This window comes from Bubalus kerabau, chromosome 1 (genome assembly GCF_029407905.1).
Source record: "Bubalus kerabau isolate K-KA32 ecotype Philippines breed swamp buffalo chromosome 1, PCC_UOA_SB_1v2, whole genome shotgun sequence".
In the NCBI taxonomy this organism is placed as follows: Eukaryota; Metazoa; Chordata; class Mammalia; order Artiodactyla; family Bovidae; genus Bubalus; species Bubalus kerabau.
In genome coordinates, this window is record NC_073624.1 from 183,701,900 (window position 1) to 183,725,762 (window position 23,863).

The following is a 23,863-nucleotide window of genomic DNA, read 5'->3' on the forward strand; positions in this document are numbered from 1 at the left end:
GCACCCCAGTGGAAAGCAAGCCAGGTGCCTCCTGGCTGCTGGATGCTTACCTTTTAGAGCTGGAGACGACAATAAGTATTTTCAGAGTGCTATACACTGTGGAGCTGACAAAACGAGATAAATAATAGTGTCTTGGGAAAAGAAGGCTTTGAAATAGAGAGGTCGGGCATGGCCACCCTAAGAAGGTGACATTTGATTTGAGACCTGAAGGTGAGGGAAGGAGCCATGTGTCTCTCTGGGAAAACATACCAGATGGAGGGGCTACAGATTCAAAGGCCCTGAGCTGTAAGCATATCTAGTAAGTCCAGGAAGAGAGGTATAGAGAGGGAGAGAAGGGTGAGGAAGTGAGGGCTGAACAGGCTTGTGGGCTGTGGTGAGAACTTTTACTTTTTAAAAAGAATGGGGAATTTCCCTGGCGGTCCAGTGGTTAAGACTCCGCGCATCCGCTGCAGGGAGTCCAGGTTCAATCCCTGGTGGGGGAACTATGGTCCCGCATGCTGCCCAGAACGACAAAAACCAACGGGTAAAACCCTGGGAAGCTTCTGTATCGAGGAGCCACGATCTGGTTTAGGAGTTAATAGGCGCCCTCTGGTGGCTATGATGCGAACTGGCTGTCATGGGAGAGGGAAGCCTAGAGCAGCCTGGGAGACCAAGGTGGGAGCAATTGCGAGGGCCAAGCTGAGAGATGACCAGGGCTGAGAAATGGATATATGTTGCTCACTCTTATCCCAGCACTCCAGGACACCCCTGGCATCCCCAGCGCCCAGCCAAGAAGTACATAACAGCAGCTAGATTCATCTTTTTAATGCCATCCTAAAACTCAGAAATGGGCCAGTGGGGCCTCTGGGCTCAGCAGCTGTGGAGGAGGGACTCCCCACACCTCCTAAGGCAGGTCACTGCAAGAAGGCACTCGTGAGGGGGACTTCAAGCCCCTTTTCTGTTTCTTCATATAAAATTGGGGGAGGGGGAGGGGTGAGAGTCTGAGAGCTGAAGAATATCACTCCCAGCCTACCAGTAAAGGAAAAGGGTAGGAGCAAGTCGGGTGCTGGGAGTAACGAACTAATAATTCAAGGGCTGCCCTCTCTCACACACACACACCCCATCTTCCCTCCTTCTCTAGTGGAGTCTGCAGTTGGGGCCTGGGGAGAAGACAGCCCAGGTTCAGGCTCCCACTTCTCCCTTCTAGCTGGTACGAAGTTGATAATCTGCAGGGAAACAATGAGCAGGGACCATCTCAGAATTGGGGGAAGAAGATAGGACAGCACCCCCACCCACAACCCATCCCCTTCCGCAGTGCTCATGATCAACCCCACAAGTATGTAACAGGGCTAAGGATGGGCTCAAACATGGCGACTGTAAACACAGCAACATGCCTGTTTCCAGGCAACAGATGGGGCTGCTGTGTGTTCAGTTGCTTATCCAAACCCCACCACCACTACCCTGGAACTGGCAACTGTCCCCATTTTAAAGATAGGCAAACCGAGGCTCGGGAGGGCACACTGACAAAGATAGGATAGACCTGGGGGCCACGCCTGTTGGTTTTGGAGCCCTCTGAGACAAGATGTTTCAAAGCCCCAAGGCCATCCCCATTCATCTCCTTGTCCCTGTCAGCTCAGGGAGCCGGGCCGCCTTACCGCCACTCTGGGTGATATAGCGGACCCAGGGCAGGGCCTGGTAACCACTCTTCTCAATGATCTTCATGTATCGAACCTGGAAAGGGATGAAAGGAGGTGGCCCAGGGTAGGGGGAGAGAGCAGGCTGGGGCCAGGGGAACATAACACAACTTTCAGGAATAAGAAAGCACAGCCTGGGAGGAATGAAGTAACGAGGCTCAGGGCAAAGACGTGACCAGGACAGTGTACGTGGGGGAGATCAGGTGGTCCAGGACAGTGGGAAAGATGGCACATTCTAAGAGAAGTGACACAATACAGTTTAGGCACAGGGCAAAGTTAGGGGGGAGGGGAAGGGGACCCAGGCTGAGAGCAGAAAAGGCAACACTGTGGGACTTCCCTGATGGTTCAGTGGTTAAGAGTCTGCCTGCCAACGCAGGAGACACGGGCTCAATCCCTGATCTGGGAAGATCCCACATGCCCTGTAGCAACTAAACCCATGCACCACAGCTACTGAACCTGTGCTATAGAGCCCAGGAGCCACAATTAGTGAGGCCACATGCTGCAGCTACTGAGCCTGTGCACCCTGGAGCCCGTGCTCCACAAGAGAAGCCACCAGTGAGAAGCCCACACAACACACCCAGAGAAAAGTCTGCGCAGCAGTGAAGACCCAGCCCAGCCAAAAATAAATAAATGAAATCATTTTTGAAAAAAAGAATCTGCCTGCCAATGCAGGGGACATGGGTTTGTGGGATGTGGGACATGCAGGATCTTCCTCGGTCCAGGAAGATCCCACATGCCAAGGAGCAACTAAGCCTGTGCTCTGCAACTACTGAAACCCTCGGGCTCTAGAACCCATGCTCTGCAGCAAGAGAAGCCACCACAATTTAAAAAATAGCCCCTACTCACTGCAACTAGAGAAAGCTCACTCACAACAACGAAGACCCAGCACACCCAAAAGTTAAAATGTTTGTTTAAAGAAAAAGCAACACTGTTCCAGAAAAAAAAAAAAATGATTGTAAAGGAAGAGATGAGCCAAGCCAGGGAACGAAGGCGGTCCAAGCCAAGAGATGAGAGAAAGGGGGACCCACCAAGGTCAAGGAGAGGAACCACCCTGCCCCCTTCCCTCACCTGGATCCCAGAAACAGTGAAATAGGGGATCTCAAACTTCACCCCAATGGGGGGCCGGCCCTCTACTTCCTCCTTCTCCACGCTGGGGAGGCCAAAGTGGGCGCGCATCAGGTACTCCTTGCCCCCCTGAGGGAACATGGGGGTATCAGACACATTGAGGGCCCCTATACCCCAGACCACTCCTCATGGCAGCCCCCTGGGGGCAGGCTTTGCTCTCAGCCCATTTGACAGACCAGAAAGTAAAGTCTCCTGGCCAAAACTCAGAGACGAAGCTTCTAACAGCAAAGCCTAGGTGGGGGCCTTCTGGTGATCATCTCCCATTTTCCAAGGGCCAATGAACATCCCCCAACCAAGATCCCAAAGAGAGAGCAAATCCTCTAGCAGCCCAAGGACGTGGGTAGCATGATCCTATCTATTTCACAGATGGACACGCTCAGGCTTCATGAGGGGAAGTAAGGTACCCAAGGCTGGGAAGCTCAGAGAAACAAGGGTGAGGAATCTGAACCCAGGGCTGGTTTCCTCAAGACCTAGGACAAGGAGAGCTTAACCATGCTGAGAGCTTAACCATCATCCAGTTTTATCATCTGCAAAGGACAGCCACGTGAATGCATATGTGGCTCTGATTTATCCTCTATTTCGCCCTCACTCATCAAGCGCTGGTCCTCCAGTTCCCCGGCCTATCCCCGAGGCTCACCGGGAAAGACTTGATGCTCCAAATAACCATGTTCTTCTCTGGCACATACTTGGCGCTGCCCACACTGGTCTTGAAGCGAGGGGAGTCAGCATCGCTGGGTACGGGCACCGATATCTCTACGCCGTTAGCCACCGACTGCTTTTTAAACTGCCCCTTGGCCTGGCAGTGGAGAGAATGTGGGGTGTGAAGAGTGCATTCATGCAAATGGAGACCAAGCCCTTTCCACACACCATTTCATCAAGAGCCCAGAAGTGGGGACCACGATCCTGTCCATTTTCCAGATGAGGGAACAGAGGCACAGAGAATTTAGGCATTTCTCTGGAGACACACAGCCAACAAGGGGCAGAGTCACACCCACAAGACACTCCAGCGGTTCTGCTTTTGGCGCCTTCTGTTTGGAAAGTATCATATACCTTTTCCTGCTTCAAAATGTAATCCCTCATTTGAACAGCTCCTAGGGCAGCCTCACCTCAGCCCATTTCACAGACAAGATAATAGAGGCTCCTGGTCAAGACTCACACACTCACACCTGCAAAGCCAGGATGGTACCCTCAGTCAGTCAGAATTTTCTTTCTTTTTTTTTGGCAGCGCTGCAACATGCAGAATCTCAGTTCCCCAGTCTGGGATCGAACCCATGTCCCCAGTAGTGGAAACTCAGAGTCCTAACCAATAGACCACTAGGGAATTTCCAAGTTTTCATTTGAAAGCTGGCATCTATGGAGCCCCTACCATGTGCAGGGCCCTGTGCCAAGTACTTAACCTTCTCACTACTTTTCTAAAGTAGGAGCCATTCCAAAGGTCCATTTTACAGATGAAGAAACTGAGGCCCAGAGAGAAAGAGCACTTTGCCTGAGTTGTGTAGCTGGTAGCCGGCACAGCACAGAGATTTGACTTGAGCCTCACATGCTCTCCTTACAGATAATAAGTTATTACATTAGCGCTAGATCCAGATCCATTTTGACATGGGCAAGCTTTTAACACAAGGACTCTGAGTGTCCACGTGCAGTAGCTAGCACTATGATAGTTGCTCTTAATCATCTGGTGCCAGCGGGTAGGGATATATGAGAGGCAGGACTGGTGCACAGGACCTGGAGGCAAACAGGGCAGGGGATGTTCTTTCTGAAAGGCACCAACTTTTTAGTATTTATTTTTATCTGGCTGTGCTGGGGCTTAGTTGCAGCATGTGGGATCTAGCTGTCTGACCAGGGATCAAGTCCCGGGCCTTCTACACTGGAATTTCAGAGTCTTAATCGCTGGACCACCACAGAAGTCCCAGGAAGGCACCAGCTTTAGTGGCCCCTTCTCTTCTTCCTGCCTATAGAGACAGGGACTTTGGGGGGCACCAACACCATGCCCCCGCCTCCCAGTGACTGTCCACATCATGAACCAGCTCCTCTGAGACTCTAAGACTGGGGAGCAAAGTTAAATCTGAGAACACAGACTCTTGAGCCAGGCAGACCTAAGTTCAACGTGACCCCTCCCTTCCTAGATGAATGACATCTTAGTTCTTCCGGGCCTCTCTCCCCATCTGTAAAGGGGGCTAAGGACTTCCCTGGTGGTCCAGTGGTTAAGACTCTGCACCCCCAACGCACAAGTTAAATCCCTGGTCAGGGAACTAAAATCCCACATGCAGTATGGCGTGCCCTCCCCTGCCCCCCCAACTTTTTTAATTAAAAAAGAGACTGGGGAAAAAAATTTTTTAAGGGCCAAGAGGGACTAATTATATGTTCTGGAGAAGCTCTTGTTTGGGGGACTGGGGACATGCACAGGGCTATCCATGGCAATGTGAACCAGAGAAGCCAAGAACTAAAAACAACCCATGCAAGATACAGGACAGAAGATTCTCCTGGTGGAATATTCTACAGTCACCGAAATGGATGCCCTACGCTTCAGGTCCTGGGATTCCTCTTAAGAGTCGACATTACATGAAGAAAGCAAATTATACAAAAAAGTCATACAGCAAGAGTTCACGGATATAAAGGTCAGAGACTGGCAGAATGAAGTATTTGCAGTTTACAGATGAGAGTGGCAAAATTACAAACAAAAGCAAAGAAATTACTTACATGAAATTCAAAATTGTGATCACCTGTGGGCAAGGGTGGGGGGAGCCATGATCGGCCAAGGGGCAGGTGGGGGTTCAGAGGTGCTGGTTGAGCCAGGGACATTCAATTAAGCTGTGTGGTATGATATGATGATATGGTATGACAATGATAACATTGAGCTTTAACACACTCTATGGTTTATATACATATATGAATATAAATGCAAATCATAAAGTAAATTTCAATGTAAATGTAAATTTATAAAGTAGTATGAATGTATATTTTTAAAGTAAATTAAATAAGTAAAACAGGTCATGTGTCACACGGTGGTGGTTCAGTAATAAGGGAAAAAAACAGAGCAAAGAAGGGAGGTGGAGAAATCAGGGAAGGCTCCTCTGAGGAGGTGACACTGAAGCAAAGACCTGAAGGAGGTGAGGAAAGAGCCAGGGGGATATCTGGGTGGCTGGGGGCAGAGTGCTCCAGGGAGAGGGGATAGTCAGGGACCATGCCCGGCATGTTTGAGAACCAGCTAGGAGAGCTGCGTGGCTGGAAGGAAGTGATGATTGGGGAGGGAGGTGGGAGATATGGTTAGACTGCTGAGGGTGTAGGAGGGGCAATCTGAGCACTGTAATTATTACCCCGGGGGCCCACCTTGACCATGATCTCCACACGGCTATGTGAGAATTTCTCAATGACAGATTCAATCCAGATGAGTGGCTTGACCTGCAGACAGAGGAAGAGGGAGTTCTCTAAGGCTCTGGGGTCAACCCTTACCTCCAGCCAAGGGCTCGACCCTGCCTCACCTGGGTGCTAAGGCGGTAGGACATGAGCTCAAAATCACCGTCGGGCGGGATAAAGGAGATGGTGCGGTCATTGTCAAAGCGAGAGAGCCGCACGCACTGGTGGAATTTCACATCCTCCAGTTCCACAGACTTGTTCTTGCTCCCTGAAACTCAGAGCCGAGTTAGCGGGGTGACACTGGAGCCCAGGGCAGGGTCCTTATCCTTTCCTCCCTTTCTACTGCTACGATCACCCCCATATTACAGATGAATAAACTGAGGCCCAGAGAGGATGAGTAACTCGCCCGGGGTCACCCAGCTGGCCAGGAACAGAGCTGGGATCCCCAGGGAATCAGGCCCTTGCTGTCAGGATGTTATCCTGTGAGTGTTAGCCGCTCAGTTGGGTCTGAATCTTTGTGATCCCAAGGACTGTAGCCCACCAGGCTCCTCTCTCCATGGAATTCTCCAGGCAAGAATACTGGAGTGGGTAGCCATTCCCTTCTCCAGGGGATCTTCCCGACCCAGGGATAGAACCCAGGTCTCCTGCATTGCAGGCAGAGTCTTTATTGTCTGAGTCACCAGGGAAGAAATGTAATGCTATTCTGTCTCCTACTCCCACTAGAACGTCAGCTCCGTGAGGGCAGGGATTATTTTTTCTTTTCTGCCATGTCCTTGTGCCTGGCACTCAATGATGAAGCAGAGTTGATTGCATCAAGGCACGAGCAGCTGCCATACTGGTCAAGACCAGTAGAGGGCAAGCGAGTACTATATCAGAATTGACAGCAGGTCTCTGGGTACCACCCACCCGAGATGAGGTGAGGTCTCAGGCTCCCCCTCGCGCCCCCTTCCAGAAACTTACGGCCAGTGAGCTCAAAGAGTACACGGTCGTTGAGGCCCAACCGCAGCTCTGGCATTCCCGACAGAAACACCTTGAGCTTGATACTGCCCACGATCTCGCTCAGCAGGACACTGCCGTTGGCATTGACCTGAGGATGCAAACACTGGTGACGTGGGAGGCGGTTAACAAGCATAGGGCTCCTTCTCCTGGCCCTTGGCTGTAGCGAGGGGGGCGCAGAGGTGTGGAGGCTCACCAGCAGGTTAACGGACTCTATGACATCGATGAAGACCTCATTCTTCTTGTACTTAATGCCCTCTGAGCGCCAGGACACAGCATTGGTGACAGTGGGTGGCACTCGTGACTTGCCCGTCTCCAGCTTGTTGCCTTGCTGTGTGATGTACCTGGCAGGGGGGGGCAGGGAGATGAGCAGATAGGCCCAAGGATACTTCCCTGACCCTCTCCAGGTTTCTTCCACCCATGGCCCACCCTGTGGCTGACCCACGGCCCACTCACTCCTGCAGGATTTTGCTGTCTGTGGTCTGTGGGAAGCCAAAGTCCATGAGCTCATCCAGCAGTTCGTAGATGATGACAAAGTTGTCTCGGATACTCTCCTCCTCCAGCTCCTTAAAGTATTCGGAGAATACCTGGGGGTGTGAGGAGACCAACACCCACAGAGATGTGTCTGGTGTAGCTCTTGGGCTGGGTTCCCACTCATCCAGCCAGCCACCCAATAAGCAACTATTGAGTACCTACTGTATACCAGTGTCAGGACATTAACGGTGAACAAAGCCAAGAAGGTCTCTGCCCTCCTGGAAGTCTTGAGGGGGAATGGACAGGTAGTGGGACTAATATTATCCAACATGTAGAGTGCAATAATGAGGAAAACAAGTGAAGTAGGAACCCAGAGGCAGGGAGGTCCAAGAAGACTTCCTAGAAGACGGATTGGAAGGACTCAGAATGTTTTTTTGGTGTGTGAATCATGGGATTGCCGTGTATCTGGTGATGTTAATGGACCCACCTCAGAATAAGGTTTGTAATGCATGAAATAAAAGATACACACACATACACACACACAACACAAGAGACACAATATGGGAATTCTCTGGCACTCCAGTGGGTAGGACTCCACGCTTCCACTGCTGAGGGCCCAGGTTCAGTCCCTGGTTGAGGAACTAAGATCCCACAAGCCAAGCCATGCAGCATGGTCAAAACAAAAACAAACCAAAATAACCCTATAAGATGGCAAAGGAAAACTGTTACACTACACAGAAATGCATCTAAGTTCATGGATTCCTTGAATTCTATCCAGGGGCCCTTGGGACTTGGGGGACCCCCAGATGGGAGCCCCTGGGAATTAGTAAGTATCTCCTTAGCAGAGAATCTGTCATCCACCCAACACTGGAAACCCCATCCCTCATCCTGCTCCAGCTTCTGTGGCCTCTTTCCTGTTCCCACCTCAGGGCCTTTGCACACGCTATGCTCACTGCTCAGGATACTCAGGATACAGGCTCCTTGTGACAGGCCTTACTTCTTGGTGAAGCCACCACTATCCCTTGACCCCTGTGAGTATCAGGGTGAGACTAGCACCTACCCAGTCACTGGTTAAAACAATGTCCCCTTGAATATCCTTCATGCCCTTTAACTCCTGAGCACAGGCCAGGACCGTGCTTGCCTTATACACAGCTGTGCATCCCTCCTCTGCCTGGCAGAGAGGAGACAAATCAATGCAGATCTCTTTATTTGTTGAAAAGTATCCCAAAAATCCCTCTGGGAATTCCCCAGCAGTCCAGTGGTTAGGACTCAACCCTTTCATTGCCAAGAACATGAGTGCAATCCCTGGTCGGGGAACTAAGATCCTGTAAGCCAGGAAGTGACCAAAAAAAAAAAGTACTTTCTCAGCCACTTCTTCAGGGTCAGCCTACCCTCACTCCTTGGGGGTGTACTATCCTTTGTTTACCAAATAAAATTCTGAGCAGTTAAAAAAAAAAGTACTTTCTCAATCGTTGAGAATGACGTATAGCAAGTGCTCAAAAGATTACTCTGGGATCATATGATATGACATTAGTGGTAATGCTAACAATAATACCAAACCTTTATTAAGCACTTACTGCATACTAAGCACTGTTTTCAGTGCTCTAGAGATAGGAATTGGATTGAATTATTTTCTACAACAACTCTGAGGCAGGACTAAACCTGGCTTATATAGTATTTCCTTTTCTTTTTTTTCGGTTGTACCTTGCAGCAGGTGGGATCCTAGTTTCCCGATCAGGGAATTCAAGTCCCTTGCAGTAGAAGCATGGGGTCTTAACCACTGGACCGTCTGCATTAAACCCAGGTTAGAGGCACAGAGAGAAGTAACTTGTCCAAGGTCACACAGCCAGTAAGCACCGGAGCTGGGTCTGGAACCCAGTATCCTCGGGTTCAGATTTGAGCAGTACACCCTCTCGGAGACTTCCTTGCTTCCTGCCCCATAGGGAGAGTTGATCCCACAACAGCTGATGAGAACAGAGTGATGGGGTTTTGATGGTGGCACCCCCGGGGATTCAGGGAAGGCTTCCTAGGTGGGATGGATCCCGAAAGAGGCGGGCAAGACAGGTGGACAGACAGACGAGCCGGCCAATAGAAGGCCAGAACCTACCTCCACTATCTTGTAGAGGAAGGAATACACGAGGGAGGCGTTGGCATTCTTCAGTGTGGTGGCCACCACTGCAGGCAGCGAGGTTAAGGAAAGGCGGCATTTTGGAGAGTTCCAGTGGAGCATAGACCCGGAAATGCCACCCTGTCCGCTCCCACTCTCCAACCTGAGCCACTGCCACGTCGTGCGCCTCTCGTCCCAGCCCATCATCTCTGGGCCCGAGATGCCACCACCCCAGGCCACCAGGGACCCGCCCGTGGCTGGATACAGTAGAGGTTGCTGTATTTGATCCACAGGAAGTGGACCCGTCCGTGACTCAGCAGTGGGGTCAGGGCGCCTTCTTCCTCCCGCTGCATGAGCAGAGGCATGAAGTGATCGATCTCGCTCATAGCCACATCACCCTTGTAGTTGCGGCTGATCAGGGGCTGAGGATGAGCAGAGAAGGTCTGGTCATTGCTGGGATCCAGGGACCTTCCCCCCCCGGGGGCATCAGAGTGCCAGGTTCTGACCCTACTTGCTGGTTGAGGGGACATGGACAAGGCTCTGCCTCTCGGCATGTCGGTTTCCTCCTCTGGAAAATGGGCTCGTGACAGTGACAGCCAGAGCGTCTAGAGCCCTCACTGGCACCTCAGCCGTGCTCTGCTAAAACCTGGATGCTGGCTTACTTATCTCGTTGTCACCACAACCCTGTAAGGTAGGCGGTCTCACCATCTCCATTTTACACATGGAGAAACTGAGGTATGGACCCAGTCCATAGCCAGCAAGGAAGCTGGGAATTGAGCCAACACGCCCTGGCTCCAGAGTTCCTGCTCTTGAGCAAGGTTTCATAGGCACCAAATCAGCGAGGTAGGGGTGATGAAAGAAAAGAAAGAGAGAGGAAAAAAGAAAAGAAAGACATTATATCCATTTATTACTCATAGCTCATATAGCTCTGCCTGGCAGGCAGTAAGTGGTTAATTTTAATAATATTTACGTGAGGGGGTTGTTTAGTCCAGTGTTTAGAAGGAAGCGGGTACCCAGCAGGTGTTCACACATCTTAGCCCTAACTATGTTTATTATCAGGAATATTATTCTCATCACCACTGTTACTATTGCTGGGTTTCCCAGGTGGCATTACTGGTAAAGAACCCACCTGGCAGTGCAGGAGACCAAAGAGATGCAGGTTCGATCCCAGGGCCCTGAAGATCTCCTGGAGGAGGTCAGGGCAACCCACCCAGACAGAACAAGATGAAAGGGAGGGGGCGCCAGAAAGAGACAAGGCAGCCCCACAGGGCAAGTACGGTCTTCTGCCCCGGCTTTCTTTCCCAAATATCAGTACAGTGGATGATGACGGTGATAGAAATAATAATTTCAATTGCTTGAACGCCTAATATTTGCAGCAGGGTCACTGTACTAAGTGGTATACACTGCATACGGCTGTATTAATTCTTCTTGGGTGGGGACCTCTGTTATTCCCATTTGTACAGACAGGGAGACTGAGGCTCAGAGAGGCGAAGCCCCTTCCCTCAGACACGCCGCTAGTAAAAGCGGAGGTGGGGTTCGACGCGGGAGTCCCAGGAATTGGGGGAGGGGTGTTCCCACGCCCCCAGAGCTTTCCGGGGCCTCGCTGCCTGCAAGGAGGGGCCGCCCCCTGGGTCCGGGAGGGAGCAACCTTCACCTGTCGGCCTCCCACTCCCTGCACCCAGCCTCACCTTGCCCTTGACGTCGAGGATGAAGACAGCCGAGGCGGACATGGTGGCGGCCGGCGGACCTGGGGGGTGGGGAGGGAGCGCCGGGAGGCGACGGAGGCGCCGCTTCCTTCTTCCTGCGGAAGCACCCGCGCGCAGGTGAGGACCCAGGTGAGCGCGTCTTAAAGGGGAGGGCCACCAGGTGAGCGGCGCCGTCGGCCGACGGGAAGACGCTGTGGGGGCGGGGCGGGGCGGAGCTTAAGATGTGACAACTGCCCCGCCTCACTTTCCCTTCGCGCCCGGGAGTGAGGATGGGAGGAGACCCCAGACCAACCGATTCTCCCTCCAAGGAACCGAGTATCTATCCATCCATCCATTCATCCATCCAACCACCCAACCACTCATCCATCCACCCATCCACTCATCTGGTTTCTCCTGTCTTTCCCACACTCACGTCCACCCCAATAGAGCAGGGACTTAGTCCTTTTCATGTCTGTGTCCCCAGGGCCCAGTGCTGGGTGTTCAATGTGTGTGTAATTTATTAATTAATACATGCCATAAATATTTGCTAATTAATTTATTCTTTCGTTCAGTGACAAGAACTATGAGTTACACTCTCAGCAGGAAAAACGTAGCTGCCTTTTTTTTTTGGGGGGGGGGCGGTGGGCCAAGTGGAATCTTAGTTCCCTGACCAGGAATCGAACCCATTCCCCCTGCAGTGAAAGCACAGAGGTTTAACCACTGGACCGCCAGGGAATTCCCCAAGTAGTTTTTATTGTTATTCCTAATGTTATTCTTTCAAAACTTTTTTTAACTTTAAAATTTTTATACAGTTTCTAAAGGTCACATTCCCTGGTGGCTTAGACAGTAAAGAATCTGCCTGCAGTGTGAGAGACCCGGGTTCAATCCCTGGGTCGGGAAGATTCCCTGGAGAAGGGAGTGAAAACCCACTCCAGTATCTTGCCTGGAGGATCCCATGGACAGGGGAACCTGGTGGGCTACAGTCCATAGGGTTGCAAGGAGTCAGACAGGACTGAGCAACTAACACTTTCACTCCATTTACAGTTATTACAAAATATTGGCTATATTTCCTGTGTTGTACAATACACCCTTGTGACTTATCTTACACCTAATGGTTTGTGGCTCCCCTTTCACTCTATACTGCCCCCCCTCCCCACTGGTAACCACTAATTCATTCTCTATATCTGTGAGTCTGCTTCTTTTTTTGTTATATTCATTAGTTTGTTGTATTTTTCAGATTCTACATGTAAGTGATATTATACAGTATTTGTCTTTCTCTGTCTGACTTATTTCACTTAGCATAATGCCTTCCAAGTCCATACATGTTGCTGCAAATGGCAAAATTTCATTCTTTTTTACTTCTAAATAGTATTCCATTGTGTATATATCACATCTTCTTTATTCATTCATCTGTTGATGGACACTCTAATGTTATTCTTTAAAAAAAATTTTTATTTATTTATTTTGGCTGCATCGCAAAGCATGTGGGATCTTAGTTCCCTGATCAAAGATTGAACTCTCAGCCCCTGCATTGGAAGTGCAGGGCCATAACCACTGGACTGCCAGGGAAGTCCCTAATGTTTTTCTTTCTAAAAATTTTTATTTTATTGAAATAGAGTTGATTACAATGTTGTGTTAATTTATGCTCTACAGCAAAGTGATTTAGTTTTATATGTTATATATATATATATATTCAGACTATATATATTCTTTTTCATATACTTTCCATTATGGTTTATCATAGGATATTGAATATAGCTCTCTGTGCTACACAGTAGGAACTTGTGTTTATCCATTCTAAATATAATAGTTTGCTTCTAATCCCAAACTCCCACTGTTTCCTCTCCCTCCCCTCCTTCCCCTTGGCAACCGCAACACCATTCTCTATGTGAGTCTGTTTCTGTTTCGTGTTTATTTATGTTGTATTTTAGCTTCCACATATAAGTGATATCTTATGCCATTCGTCTTTCACTATCTGACTGACTTCATTTAATATGATAATCTCTAGGTCAATCCATGTTGCCGCAAATGGCATTATTTCATACTTTTTTTATGGGTGAGTAGTATTCCATTGTACAAATGGACCACATCTTTTCTATCCCCTATTGTTACTCTTATTCATTCCAAAATATTTATAAGCTTCTACTATGTGACATTAAGATACTGATAGTGTGCTGCAGTCCATAGGGTCACAAAGAGTCAGACTTGACTGACTGACTGAACAACAATGGTAAAATGTTGAAAAGATAAATGGTTATCATTAGTATGACTATAATTATTGTATTATTCACTCAACCAACATTTGCTAAGCACTTACTATGTGCTTGACTGGACACATGGAAGCTGCTTTTATTATGGTGGTAATGGTTCACTCAGTGAGTGAATATTTATTGAGTGGAGAATTCCATGGACTGTCCATGGGCTGCAAAGAGTCAGACACAACTGAGTGACTTTCACTTCACCTGTGGCACTAGATGATGCAGACAAAGCCACTCCACTGCTCTCTATCTAGGAAAAGCAAGAGATAAACAACCTGAAGAAAATACAAAACAAAAGAGGTGATCCCTGGGACTTCCCTGGTGGTTCACTGGTTAAGACTTTGTGCTTTATTGCCAAAGGCCTAGGTTCGATCCCTGGTCAGGGAACTAGGATCCCACAAGCTGCATGATGCTGTCAAAAAAAAAAGTGATTCCTGATGAGAATGGGTACCCTGAAGGCAAGGATTTGGCATGTGTTTGTGTGTGTGGGAGAACGAATGGGGGACTGTGCGGCCAGGAGATCAGAGAATGAGCTGACATTTGAGAAAGGTCTGAGGGGCTGAGGGTAAATGGTGACATGAAAAGTTCACATTACTGGCAGCAACTATTTGCCGAGCCCTTAAGTGTGTTAAGGGTTTCATGGGCTTCCCATGCCTGAATTTCCAGAATGATCTTAAGAGCAGGGGCAACCCAAAAGAAAGTTCCATGGAAGAGCCTGGCCCAAAGCTGGTGCTAATATTGTTTCTGTTGGTGGTGGTGCTGTGTGGGCTTGCTGAGGGCATGAGCTCTGGAGCCGGCCACTTGGGATCTCGTGCTGGGGATGCAAGCAGCCAGCTGGCCAGCCTCGGGCACCTGGCTTCCCCTCCCTGGATCTCGGTTTGCACATCTGTGAAATGTGGTTAAAGCTGTGCTTTCCTATAACCCACAAGAACCTACTGGATAACACAGGGAACTTTATTCAATATTTTGTAGTAATCGACAAGGGGAAAGAATCTGAAATTATATATATATATATATATATATAGACTGAATCACTGTGCTGTACACCTGAAACTAACATGATATTGTAAATCAACTATACTTCAATTAAAACACACACAAATTAAATAAGTAAAAAATAGAAAAAAATAGGGAGGGATAAATCAGGAACTTGGGATTAACATACACACACTACTATATATAAAATAGAAAACCAACAAGGACCTACTGATTAACACAGGGAACTGTACTCAATATTCTGTGATGAGAAATAAATCTGAAAAAAATTGAATATACGTATATGAATAACTGAATCACTTTGTTGTATACCTGAAACTAACACAATACTGTAAATCAACTATACACCAAAAAAAATTTTTTTAAGTCTTGAAAAGAAGAGGACAAAAAGAAAAAATAAAACACAATTAAAAAAAATGCAATAAAAGAAAAAAATGCTCTTTTCTAATAAGATCAGAGTGCAGCTCAACTGAGTGATGACACGCAACATGATGCTCGGAACTGTGCCTAGGATACAGCCAACACTCAATCATGTTATTATTATCTATTATTTGCTGTTATTACTGTTTACTGTATGGCAGGTAAGGATACAGGGGCTGGGTGTGAGTCCTGACTCTGCCGTTGGCTGTAAGGCACTGGGCTAGTAATGGCACCTATTGTTTCTCAGTCTCCCTTTCTTCTAAATGGGTATAAAAGCCATAGTGCTGCTTCCTCAGGCTGCACAGCACTGACTTACAGGGCATAACTCAATGCCTGGCACACCACCTATGCTACCCCCACTCATCAGCTATTGCGGACCCTGGGCTCCACCCCAAGATTGTTGGTAGGGAAGGTGAGGCTGGGGGTGAGGAGGAGAGGGAAAATAAATCTCAGGCTGGTTGGAGTGATCTTGCTCTACAGAGAGTCCCTTGGACAGCAAGGAGATTAAACCAGTCAATCCTAAAGGAAATCAGCCTGAATATTCTTTGGAAGGACTGATCCTGAAGCTGAAGCTCCAATACTTTGGCCACCTGATGTGAAGAGCTGGCTCATTAGACAAACCCTGATGCTGAGCAAGATTGAGGGCAGGAGGAGAAGAGGGTGACAGAGGGTAAGATGGTTGGATGGCATCACCGACTCAATGGACATGAGACTGAGCAAACTCCGGGAGATAGTGAAGGACAGGGAAGCCTGGCGCGCTGCAGTCCATGGGGTGGCAAAGAGCAGTACGCGGCTGAGCAGCTGAACAACCGCAAAGGGAGGGAGAATCCTGCAAGGCCACAAGGGGGCGACATTCAGCTCTCCCGGGCGCAGTGCTTCCTCCGCCAAACCCAGCCCGGTCTTTATCAGCCCCTGAGGGTGAGATGGGCGTCCCCACAGGGTACTTGAGGAAGGGAGGAAGACAGCAGCTGTCAGAGCCATCCACTACTTCTGGCGTCATTCGCTGAGCACATGTCCCCTCACAGAGAAAGAAGCAGAGGCACAGAGAGTTGAAGCCACTTGCCCAAGGCCACACAAGAGTTGGGCCAGAATTTGAACCTGAGTTGTGGAGTTTGAAAGCTGAGTCCCAGTCCTCATCCAATGGCTCTGTTATGTGTAACACACACAAGCATTACTGTTACTAACAATAGCTAACCCCTGTGTGGTGCTCACTTTACCCAGGGGCTGGTTTCCTCTATGACTCAGTTGGTAAAGAATCCACCTGCAATGCAGGAGGCATGGGAGTGCAGATTCATCCCTGGGTGGGGAAGATTCCCCTGGAGGAGGAAATGGCAACCCACTCCAGTATTCATGCCTGGGCAATCCCGTGGACAGAGGAGCTTTGTGGGCTACAGCCCATGGGGTCGCAAAGAGCCAGACACGTCTGAGAGGCTAAGCACACCCAGGGGCTACCCTGAAAGTCTTCCAAGTGGGAGGTAATGTTTTGAGTTCAGGAACCTGGTGTTGCCATTTGACAGATAAGAAAACTGAGGCTCAGGAAGAGTGAAAGACTTGTACAAAAATCACTCCCAGCCAGCAGAGAGAGAGCTGGAAATTCTAGCCCTTGCAAAGCCCCACCCAAGGTTTTATGTCACCTCTGCCCAAAAGAAAGCTGTCCTTTCTGTACCTGACAGGGACAGAGAAAAGGGACAAAGTGCATGCATGCTTCGTCACTCAGCCTTTCCGACCCAAGGATTGAACCTGCATCTCTTACATCTCCTACGTTGGCAGGCAGGTTCTCTACCACTAGCACCAACTGGGAAGCCAAAGGGACAAAGTAGATGATTAAACAGTTAATTCCACTGGGGGATTATAAATAGAAAAATATGGGAGACCCCTGTAAATTAATGATTACTCAAAAAATCAGGTTTGCTTAACCACAAAGTCAGGTGGGCTTGCTTAGCGACAAAACTGGCTTATGCAACAGAAGGACGAGACATGTCTTCAAACAATAAAACAATGGTGGCATGAGCCCCACATCCTGTGCAGTGAGCTCAGTAAGTTAGTGATCCCTAGGACATGCTCTCTGCACAAACAAACAATAATTTGTGGACCTAGCTTGACCCTGTCTTTGTGTGCATGCTCCATCGTCAGTTGTATCCAACTCTTTGGGACTCAGGGACTGTAGCCAGCCAGGATCCTCTGTCCATGGGATTCTCTAGTCAACAATACTGGGATGGGTAGCCATTTCCTCCTCCAGGGGATCTTCCTGACGCAGGGACTGAACCTCTTACATCTCCTGCACTGGCAGGAGGATTCTTTACCACTGAGCCACCTGGGAAGCCAGACTTGACTGTGTAGGGACAAAAAAAAACTCCTCTGCTCAACCTGAAGGAGGAACTGATGATAGAAGCATGACATTTACTCAAGAAAGACAAAGAAATTCTTCTCCACGTCCCCACTTTTCCTTTGATTATAAAAACTGTAGCCCATTAAGTTCTCAGGGCATGGCATCCCTCACCTACCTGCTTGTAAACCTCACAAGTATCCTACTCTAATAAATCCCTTATCTATCACTTTGCCACTCGCTGAATTCTTTCTGTGCTGAGACATAAAGGACCATGGTACTAGAGCTCTTCGGAGCCCCCCCCCCGCCCCAAACGACACCAGTCGGTTTCACTCCTACCAGCCCTTTGCTCCAGTGTTCTTGCCAGGAAAATCCCATGGACAGAGGAGCCTGGAGAGATACAGTCCATGGGGTCACAACTGAAGCAGCTGAGCACACAGCCCCTTGCTCAGAAGGTGACCTTGGTAGACTGAGGACTTGTCAGGCCCTCACCCAAGCCCGGGCATCATTGAACTTTGCAAGGGCCCTTCTCTTAGGGTCCTCAGATGTTTTCAGGCAGTAAACAGAACCCAGAAGCCTGGGCCCAGAGCCCTGGAATCTGAAACTCAAGGTTTGTTTGGCTGAAAAATTCATGAGCCCAAAAGCCTCAGTGGAGTCAGAGAACAGAGCAGCTCTGTTTGCCGAACCACCCTGCAGCAGCTGCAACCTCCGCTGTCCCCAGAGCCTGGGGCCCTGCCCCAGTTCCTTCTAAAAGCCTACGGGGATCCTGCCTCTTTGTTGTTCAGTCACTAAATTGTGTCTGACTCTTTGTGACTCCGTGGATAGCAGCACGCCAGGCTCCTCTGTCCTCCATTATCTCCTGGAGTTGGCTCAGTCTCATGTCCATTGAGTCTGTGATGCCATCCATCCATCTCATCCTTTGTCACCCCCTTCTCCTCCTGCCCTCAATCTTTCCCAGCATCAGGATCTTTCCAATGATCGGCTCTTCATATCAAGTGGCCAAAGTATTGGAGCTTCAGCTTCAGGATCAGTCCTTCCAATGAATATTCAGGGTTGATTTCCTTTAGGATTGACTGGTTTAATCTCCTTGCTGTCCAAGGGACTCTTAAGAGTCTTCTCCAGCACTGCAGTTTAAAAGCATCAATTCTTCGGTGCTCAACTTTCTTTATGGTCCAACTCTCACATCCATATGACTACTGGAAGAACCGTAGCTTTAACTATGCGGATCTTTGTCAGCATAGTAACGGCTCTCATTTTTAGGTCTGTCATAGCATTATCCAGTCACCCCTTAACTCCTTATCCACAGCACTAAAGGGATCTCCCTGATACTCACAGCTTCTTTGGCCCTCCCTCACCCTCACATCAGCCATGGGTCCCCATTGCCCTCAAGCTGTCCTGCGTGGCAAGGTTTGACCCCTGTTGACCTCTCCCACAAAGCATGCTTGAACTCACAGACTCAGACACACTGACGTCCTTAATTTCATTTCCCCTCTTTCTTTGTCTTCCTCTAGCCCATGACAGCTTAATGCATGATGCCCATCCATCTTGCTTCCTCCACTTAGTTCTCACTCAGCTCTTAGGTCTTCTCTTCAGAAGCCCTTCCTGACCTTCTCCCCCAACCCCAACTAGGTCAGCTTCGTCCCTTGCACTTTTCCAAGTCTCCCATGACTCTCCCAGCATAGTTGTGTCACACCGTATTCTTAAAAATCTGTTTAAAAACTTTTCTTGTGGGGCTTCCCTGGTGGCTCAGTGGTAAAGAATCCACCTGCCAATGCAGGAGACGTGGGTTCCATCCCTGATTCAGGAAGACCCCACATGCAAAGAGCAACTAAGCCAGCATGCCAGGGCTATTGAGCTTCTGCTCCAGAGTCCGGAGCTATAAGAACCCTCCACAATGAGAAGCCCCATGTGCGAAATAAGAGCAAACCCTGCTCACCACAAGCCCACACAGCCAAAATAAATAAGTAAATAAATGAAATTATTAAAAAAAACTTCTATGGTGGTTTTATATATATATATATATATATATATATATACATATACATATATACATATGTATATCACGTAAAATCTCATACCTTCTGATTCCACCTACAGGCTGTTGCAAGAGGAGTCAAATTCCTCGAGTCAGAAAGTAGAATGGTGAGTGCCAGGGGTGGCTGAAGTGGGTGGGGAGTTATTGCTTACCAGGTCGGGTTGGGGAGGGTAGAGTTTCCATTTCAAAGAAGAAAAAAAGAGTTCTGGAAATGGATGGCGGTGATGTTGTTGCAACATGTGAATATACTTAATCCCACTGGACTGGACACTTCAAATGATAGATCAGGAAAAAATCCCTTTTGCCTCCTCCTTCCCATCCTGATCCTTCTGATAACCTCTATCTTGTTGAAATCTCTTTCTGTTATTACCTGCATGTGTATCTGTTTGAGGTATCTCTACCTCTTTCTCCTCCACATACCATACTAAACACAACTTGGTATTTATACTCTCTGATAGGACCTGAAACCCTCCCCAACCACTCTGCAGGGTTACAGCTGAGAGGTGTGGAGTGTGTGGACTGAAATTCTTGTTCAGCTCAGGGCTCACTAACTTTGTGTCTGTGGGTAAGTTACTTACCCTCTCTGCATCATTTTCTGCAACTGGAAAATGATTGCAAGGAGCAACGAAACACTTCATAAACGGATTAACCTCTCTCTGTCACCTTCCCCTGTCACTTTTCCACCAGGCTTCCCTGATGGCTCAAATGGCAAGGCGTCTGCCTGCAATGCAGGAGACCCGAGTTTGATCCCTGGTTGGGAGGATCCCCTGCAGAAGGCAATGGCAACCCACTCCAGTACTCGTGCCTGTAAAATCCCATGGACAGAGGAGCCTGGTAGGTTATAGTCCATGGGATCGCAAAGAGTCAGACCTGACTGAGCGACTTCACATGGTCACTTTCCCCAACTGGAAAAAGGTGATAAAGATTTCATGCACATGATACCATGCCTGATACTGACTAAGCTCCACTCTTGTACTAATCTGCAGGGCCACCTCCTTCTTTCTTAAACTGCTGAGATATTTTCCACTTTTAAAATGTAACATCTATTAAGAAAGGGCAAATGTCAAGTAACTGTGAAGAACTGAACCCACCTAGTAAACCTCAGTCCTGTTTCTGCCTCCCCAGGAAGTCACCCTTTGACCCTTTCTGCCAGTCACTAACAACCACAAAGGCCACCTCTGGTCCATGTTCAGTAGCCATAGGTTGATTAGCTGTGCCTGTTCTAGGACTTCATGGTAAGGTCTCTGGCCTTTTTCACTGGGGCATAATGATTTTATATATGTGTGTGTGTGTATTATGTATACATATAATTTTATTCATCTATTTATTTTTGATTGTTTTGGGTCTTCTTTGCCGTGCAGGCTTTTCTCTAGTTGTGGCAAGCAGGAGTTACTCCCCACTTGTGGTGCATGGGTTTCTCATTGTGGTGGCTTCTCTCGTTGTGGAACACAGGCTCTAGGCGCACAGGCTTCAGTAGTTGGGGCACATGGGCTCAGTAGTTGTGGCTCCCCAGCTCTAGAACACAGGCTCAGTAGTTGAGGTGCACAGGCTTTGTCACTTCACAGCATGTGGGGGTACTCCCTGACCGGAGATTAAACCTGTGTCTCTTGCATTGGCAGGCGAATTCTTTACCACTGAGCCACCAGGAAAGCCTCTCTCCCTCGCCCTTTTTAAAAACTCATCCATGCTGTTGCACTTTCCAATAATAATTCATTCCTTTTTCTTGCTGAGGAGTCTTCTGTGGTATGGACCATTGGGTTGCTTTAAGCTAGGGGCCATTATGAATAAAGCTATTACCGAGCTCCTGTGAATATTTGCATACACATTTTTGCAGGTCTAGTCTTTCTTTTGTGAGTGGTTTCAGTTTCATTTTTCTTGGGTAGATACTTAGGAGTAGAATATGTGTATCATACTGTAGGTGCTCACTTATAAGAAACCACCAGGTTTTTTCCCAAGTGGTTGTGCCATTTTACACCCCCACCAGCAGTGTAGGAGGGCCACCGTTTGCTCCAGATACTCACCGACACTTGGTACCGTCTGTCTTTTGAGTTTTAGCTATTCTGGTGGGCGTGTAGTTGTGTATTATCAAGTTTTAATTTGCATTTCCCTGATGACCTCTTTCCTTTTCTTTGCTGCTTTTTTTTTTTTAGATCTATTTATCTATTTTTGACTGTGCTGCTTCATGGCTGCTGCATGCAGCCTTTCTCTAGTTGCCCCACCCAGGCTTCACATGAGGTGGATTCTCTTGTTGCAGAGCACGGGCTCTAGATGCTCGGGCTTTAGCAGTTGCAGCGTGTGGGCTCAGTAGTTGTGGTTCCAGGGCTCTAGAGCACTGGCTCAGTAGTCGTGGTGCACAGAATTAGCTGCTCCAAAACACGTGGGGCCTTCTGGGACCAGGGATTGAACTGGGTGTCCCTTGCATTGCAAGGTGGATTCTTAACCACTTGAGCCACCAGGGAAGCCTGACGGCATTGTTTGTATCTGTTTAATGCTGCCCGCTTCTGTGAGCACACCGCTGGGTTTGCATGCTCTGCTCTACTGGTGGACACACACATTCTCCCCCATTTTATACAAGAATGTTCAAAGCTGCAGGTAATACCTTCTGGCGCTAACAGCCTGTGCACATACATGCTATGGTTTGTCTAGGGTCAGTGACAGAGAGGAATTGTACAGGGTGAGCCAGTTTGGATTTAATCTTTTTGCTAGAGAACATTCAGACCCACAGCATCAGATCACCTCCCTTGATGTTGTCGCTCAGTCGTGTTCGACTCTTTTCGACCCCATGGATGCCAGGCTTCCCTGTCCTTTATGATCCCTGGGAGCTTGCTCAAACTCATGTCCATTGAGTCTGTGATGCTGTCCAGCCATCTTGTCCTCTTCTCCTCCTGCCCTCAATCTTTCCCAGCATCAGGGTCTTTTCCAACGAGTCAGCTCTTCACATCAGGTGGCCAAAGTATTGGAGCTTCAGCTTCAGCATCAATCCTTCCAATGAATAGTCAGTGTTGATTTCCTTTAGGATTGACTGATTGGATCTCCTTGCAGTCCAAGGGACTCTCAAGAGTCTTCTCCAACACCACAGTTCAAAAGCATCAATCCTTTGGCTCTCAGCCTTCTTGATGGTCCAACTCTCACATCCATACACGACTAGTGGAAAAAGCATAGCTTTGACTACACACTTAATGTTATCAGACTCTAAAGTTCTTGCCAATCTGATGTATGAAAAACATGCATCTTTTCGTCTGTTCACTGGCACACAGTTGATGCTCAGTATCTATTTGGCGATTGAATGGTTGGATAGGTGATTGCATGAATGACATCTGCCCCTGGCCCACTAAAGGGACCAAGAGGGTCTCGCAGGATCCCAGATGGAAAACAAAGGTTGGGGCCCCACCCCTTCTCGAGCCCGCCCCTGCCCCGCCCCGGGTCCCGCCCCCTCCCTCTCGGGGCTCCCATTGGTGGGAGTGCGAGGGGCTGACCGATGGAAGGGGCGGGGCCGGGCCCTGGGCGGGGAGCTGCAGCCCGCGGAGCCTCCAGCCCGGCCGGGCTGGGGTCGCGCTGGCCCGGACACCCCTCCCCGCCCGCCGCGGCCATGGTGGACGAGCGGAAGGACGGATCCTATGGTAGGAGTTGCCTCTGGCCCGCGTCCGCTTCTGATGAGTTGGGGGGCCTTGGGAAAGGGACATCCGAGATCTTAAACACCCGCGCTGCAGCTAAGGGCCTCCTCCTGCTTCCCGGCCTTGCATCCTGCTCTGCGCCGAGCCCACACCCCCTGCTCCCGCCTGGTCTCCCCGCGTCCTCTCTCGGGAGCCCCTGCTACCCCTCCGGGTGATCGGCGGGGACGCATGGCGCATGCTCCGCTCGGGGAGGTCCCGTTATCTGGGCGGCTCGAATGCAGGGCGGGGGAGGGGAGGCACGGCGATTGGGGCTCAGAAAAGGACCAGGGCCCCAGCCGCCCCCCAGATCCTCCTCCTCTTCCAATTCCCTTTCTCCACTTCTTCCTCCTGCTCACACGCCCTTAGAAGTAACCGTCCTGGGCTTTCGGTCAGATGGGGAAACTGAGGCAGGTCTCGGCGGACCCAGTCCTGGGATGGGAACCCATCGGGTCTCGCCCGCCGTCTGGGAAGGGCGGAAATAGGGGCGCCACCGGCGAAGGGGCAGGAAGGAAGCAGGAAACAATTGAGAAACTTTCCCCGCCCTGTGCCAGCGGCCGGGGGGCTTGCTCGCCTTTGGAAGGGGTCCCCGCGACCGGTACCCGCTCCCGCCAACCTCTGAGGGCGGCCTTAGCCTCTGGGTCCGCGGGATGGGGCAATGATGAGGCTTCCTCCCCACCCACGCCCTGTGGTGCTTCCCTTCCCCGGGTTCCCACGGAGGGGTGTGTAGTCCTCAGTTTCTCTTTTCTCTTCTCCATTTT

General features: G+C 49.3%; 2 protein-coding genes across 3 annotated transcripts in view; one reads left to right on the forward strand and one right to left on the reverse strand.

The window, feature by feature from the left end:
* Positions 1-369: 369 nt before the first annotated feature.
* On the reverse strand, positions 370-11,578 carry AP1M2 (adaptor related protein complex 1 subunit mu 2). 2 transcript variants are annotated; one of them, XM_055566604.1, is made up of 12 exons: positions 11,421-11,578; positions 9,998-10,154; positions 9,733-9,800; positions 7,608-7,738; positions 7,348-7,495; positions 7,116-7,242; positions 6,281-6,423; positions 6,129-6,200; positions 3,436-3,594; positions 2,742-2,867; positions 1,635-1,710; positions 370-1,205 (listed from the first exon to the last, which is right to left on the reverse strand). In XM_055566604.1, exons 1-12 carry the CDS (start codon positions 11,460-11,462, stop codon positions 1,183-1,185), a joined length of 1,272 nt encoding a protein of 423 aa, XP_055422579.1. In that variant the 5' UTR covers positions 11,463-11,578; the 3' UTR covers positions 370-1,182. The 2 variants fall into 2 exon arrangements, with proteins under 2 accessions (XP_055422579.1, XP_055422578.1); XM_055566603.1 differs by having other exon boundaries at positions 6,281-6,429.
* Positions 11,579-22,947: 11,369 nt separating this feature from the next.
* The window catches only part of SLC44A2 (solute carrier family 44 member 2 (CTL2 blood group)), a 32,895-nt gene continuing 31,979 nt past the window's right edge, over positions 22,948-23,863 (forward strand). The window contains exon 1 of the mRNA XM_055544652.1: positions 22,948-23,072. Within this exon, the coding sequence (XP_055400627.1) occupies positions 23,042-23,072 (31 nt within the window). The 5' untranslated portion in view covers positions 22,948-23,041. The remainder of the gene's footprint in view (positions 23,073-23,863) is intronic.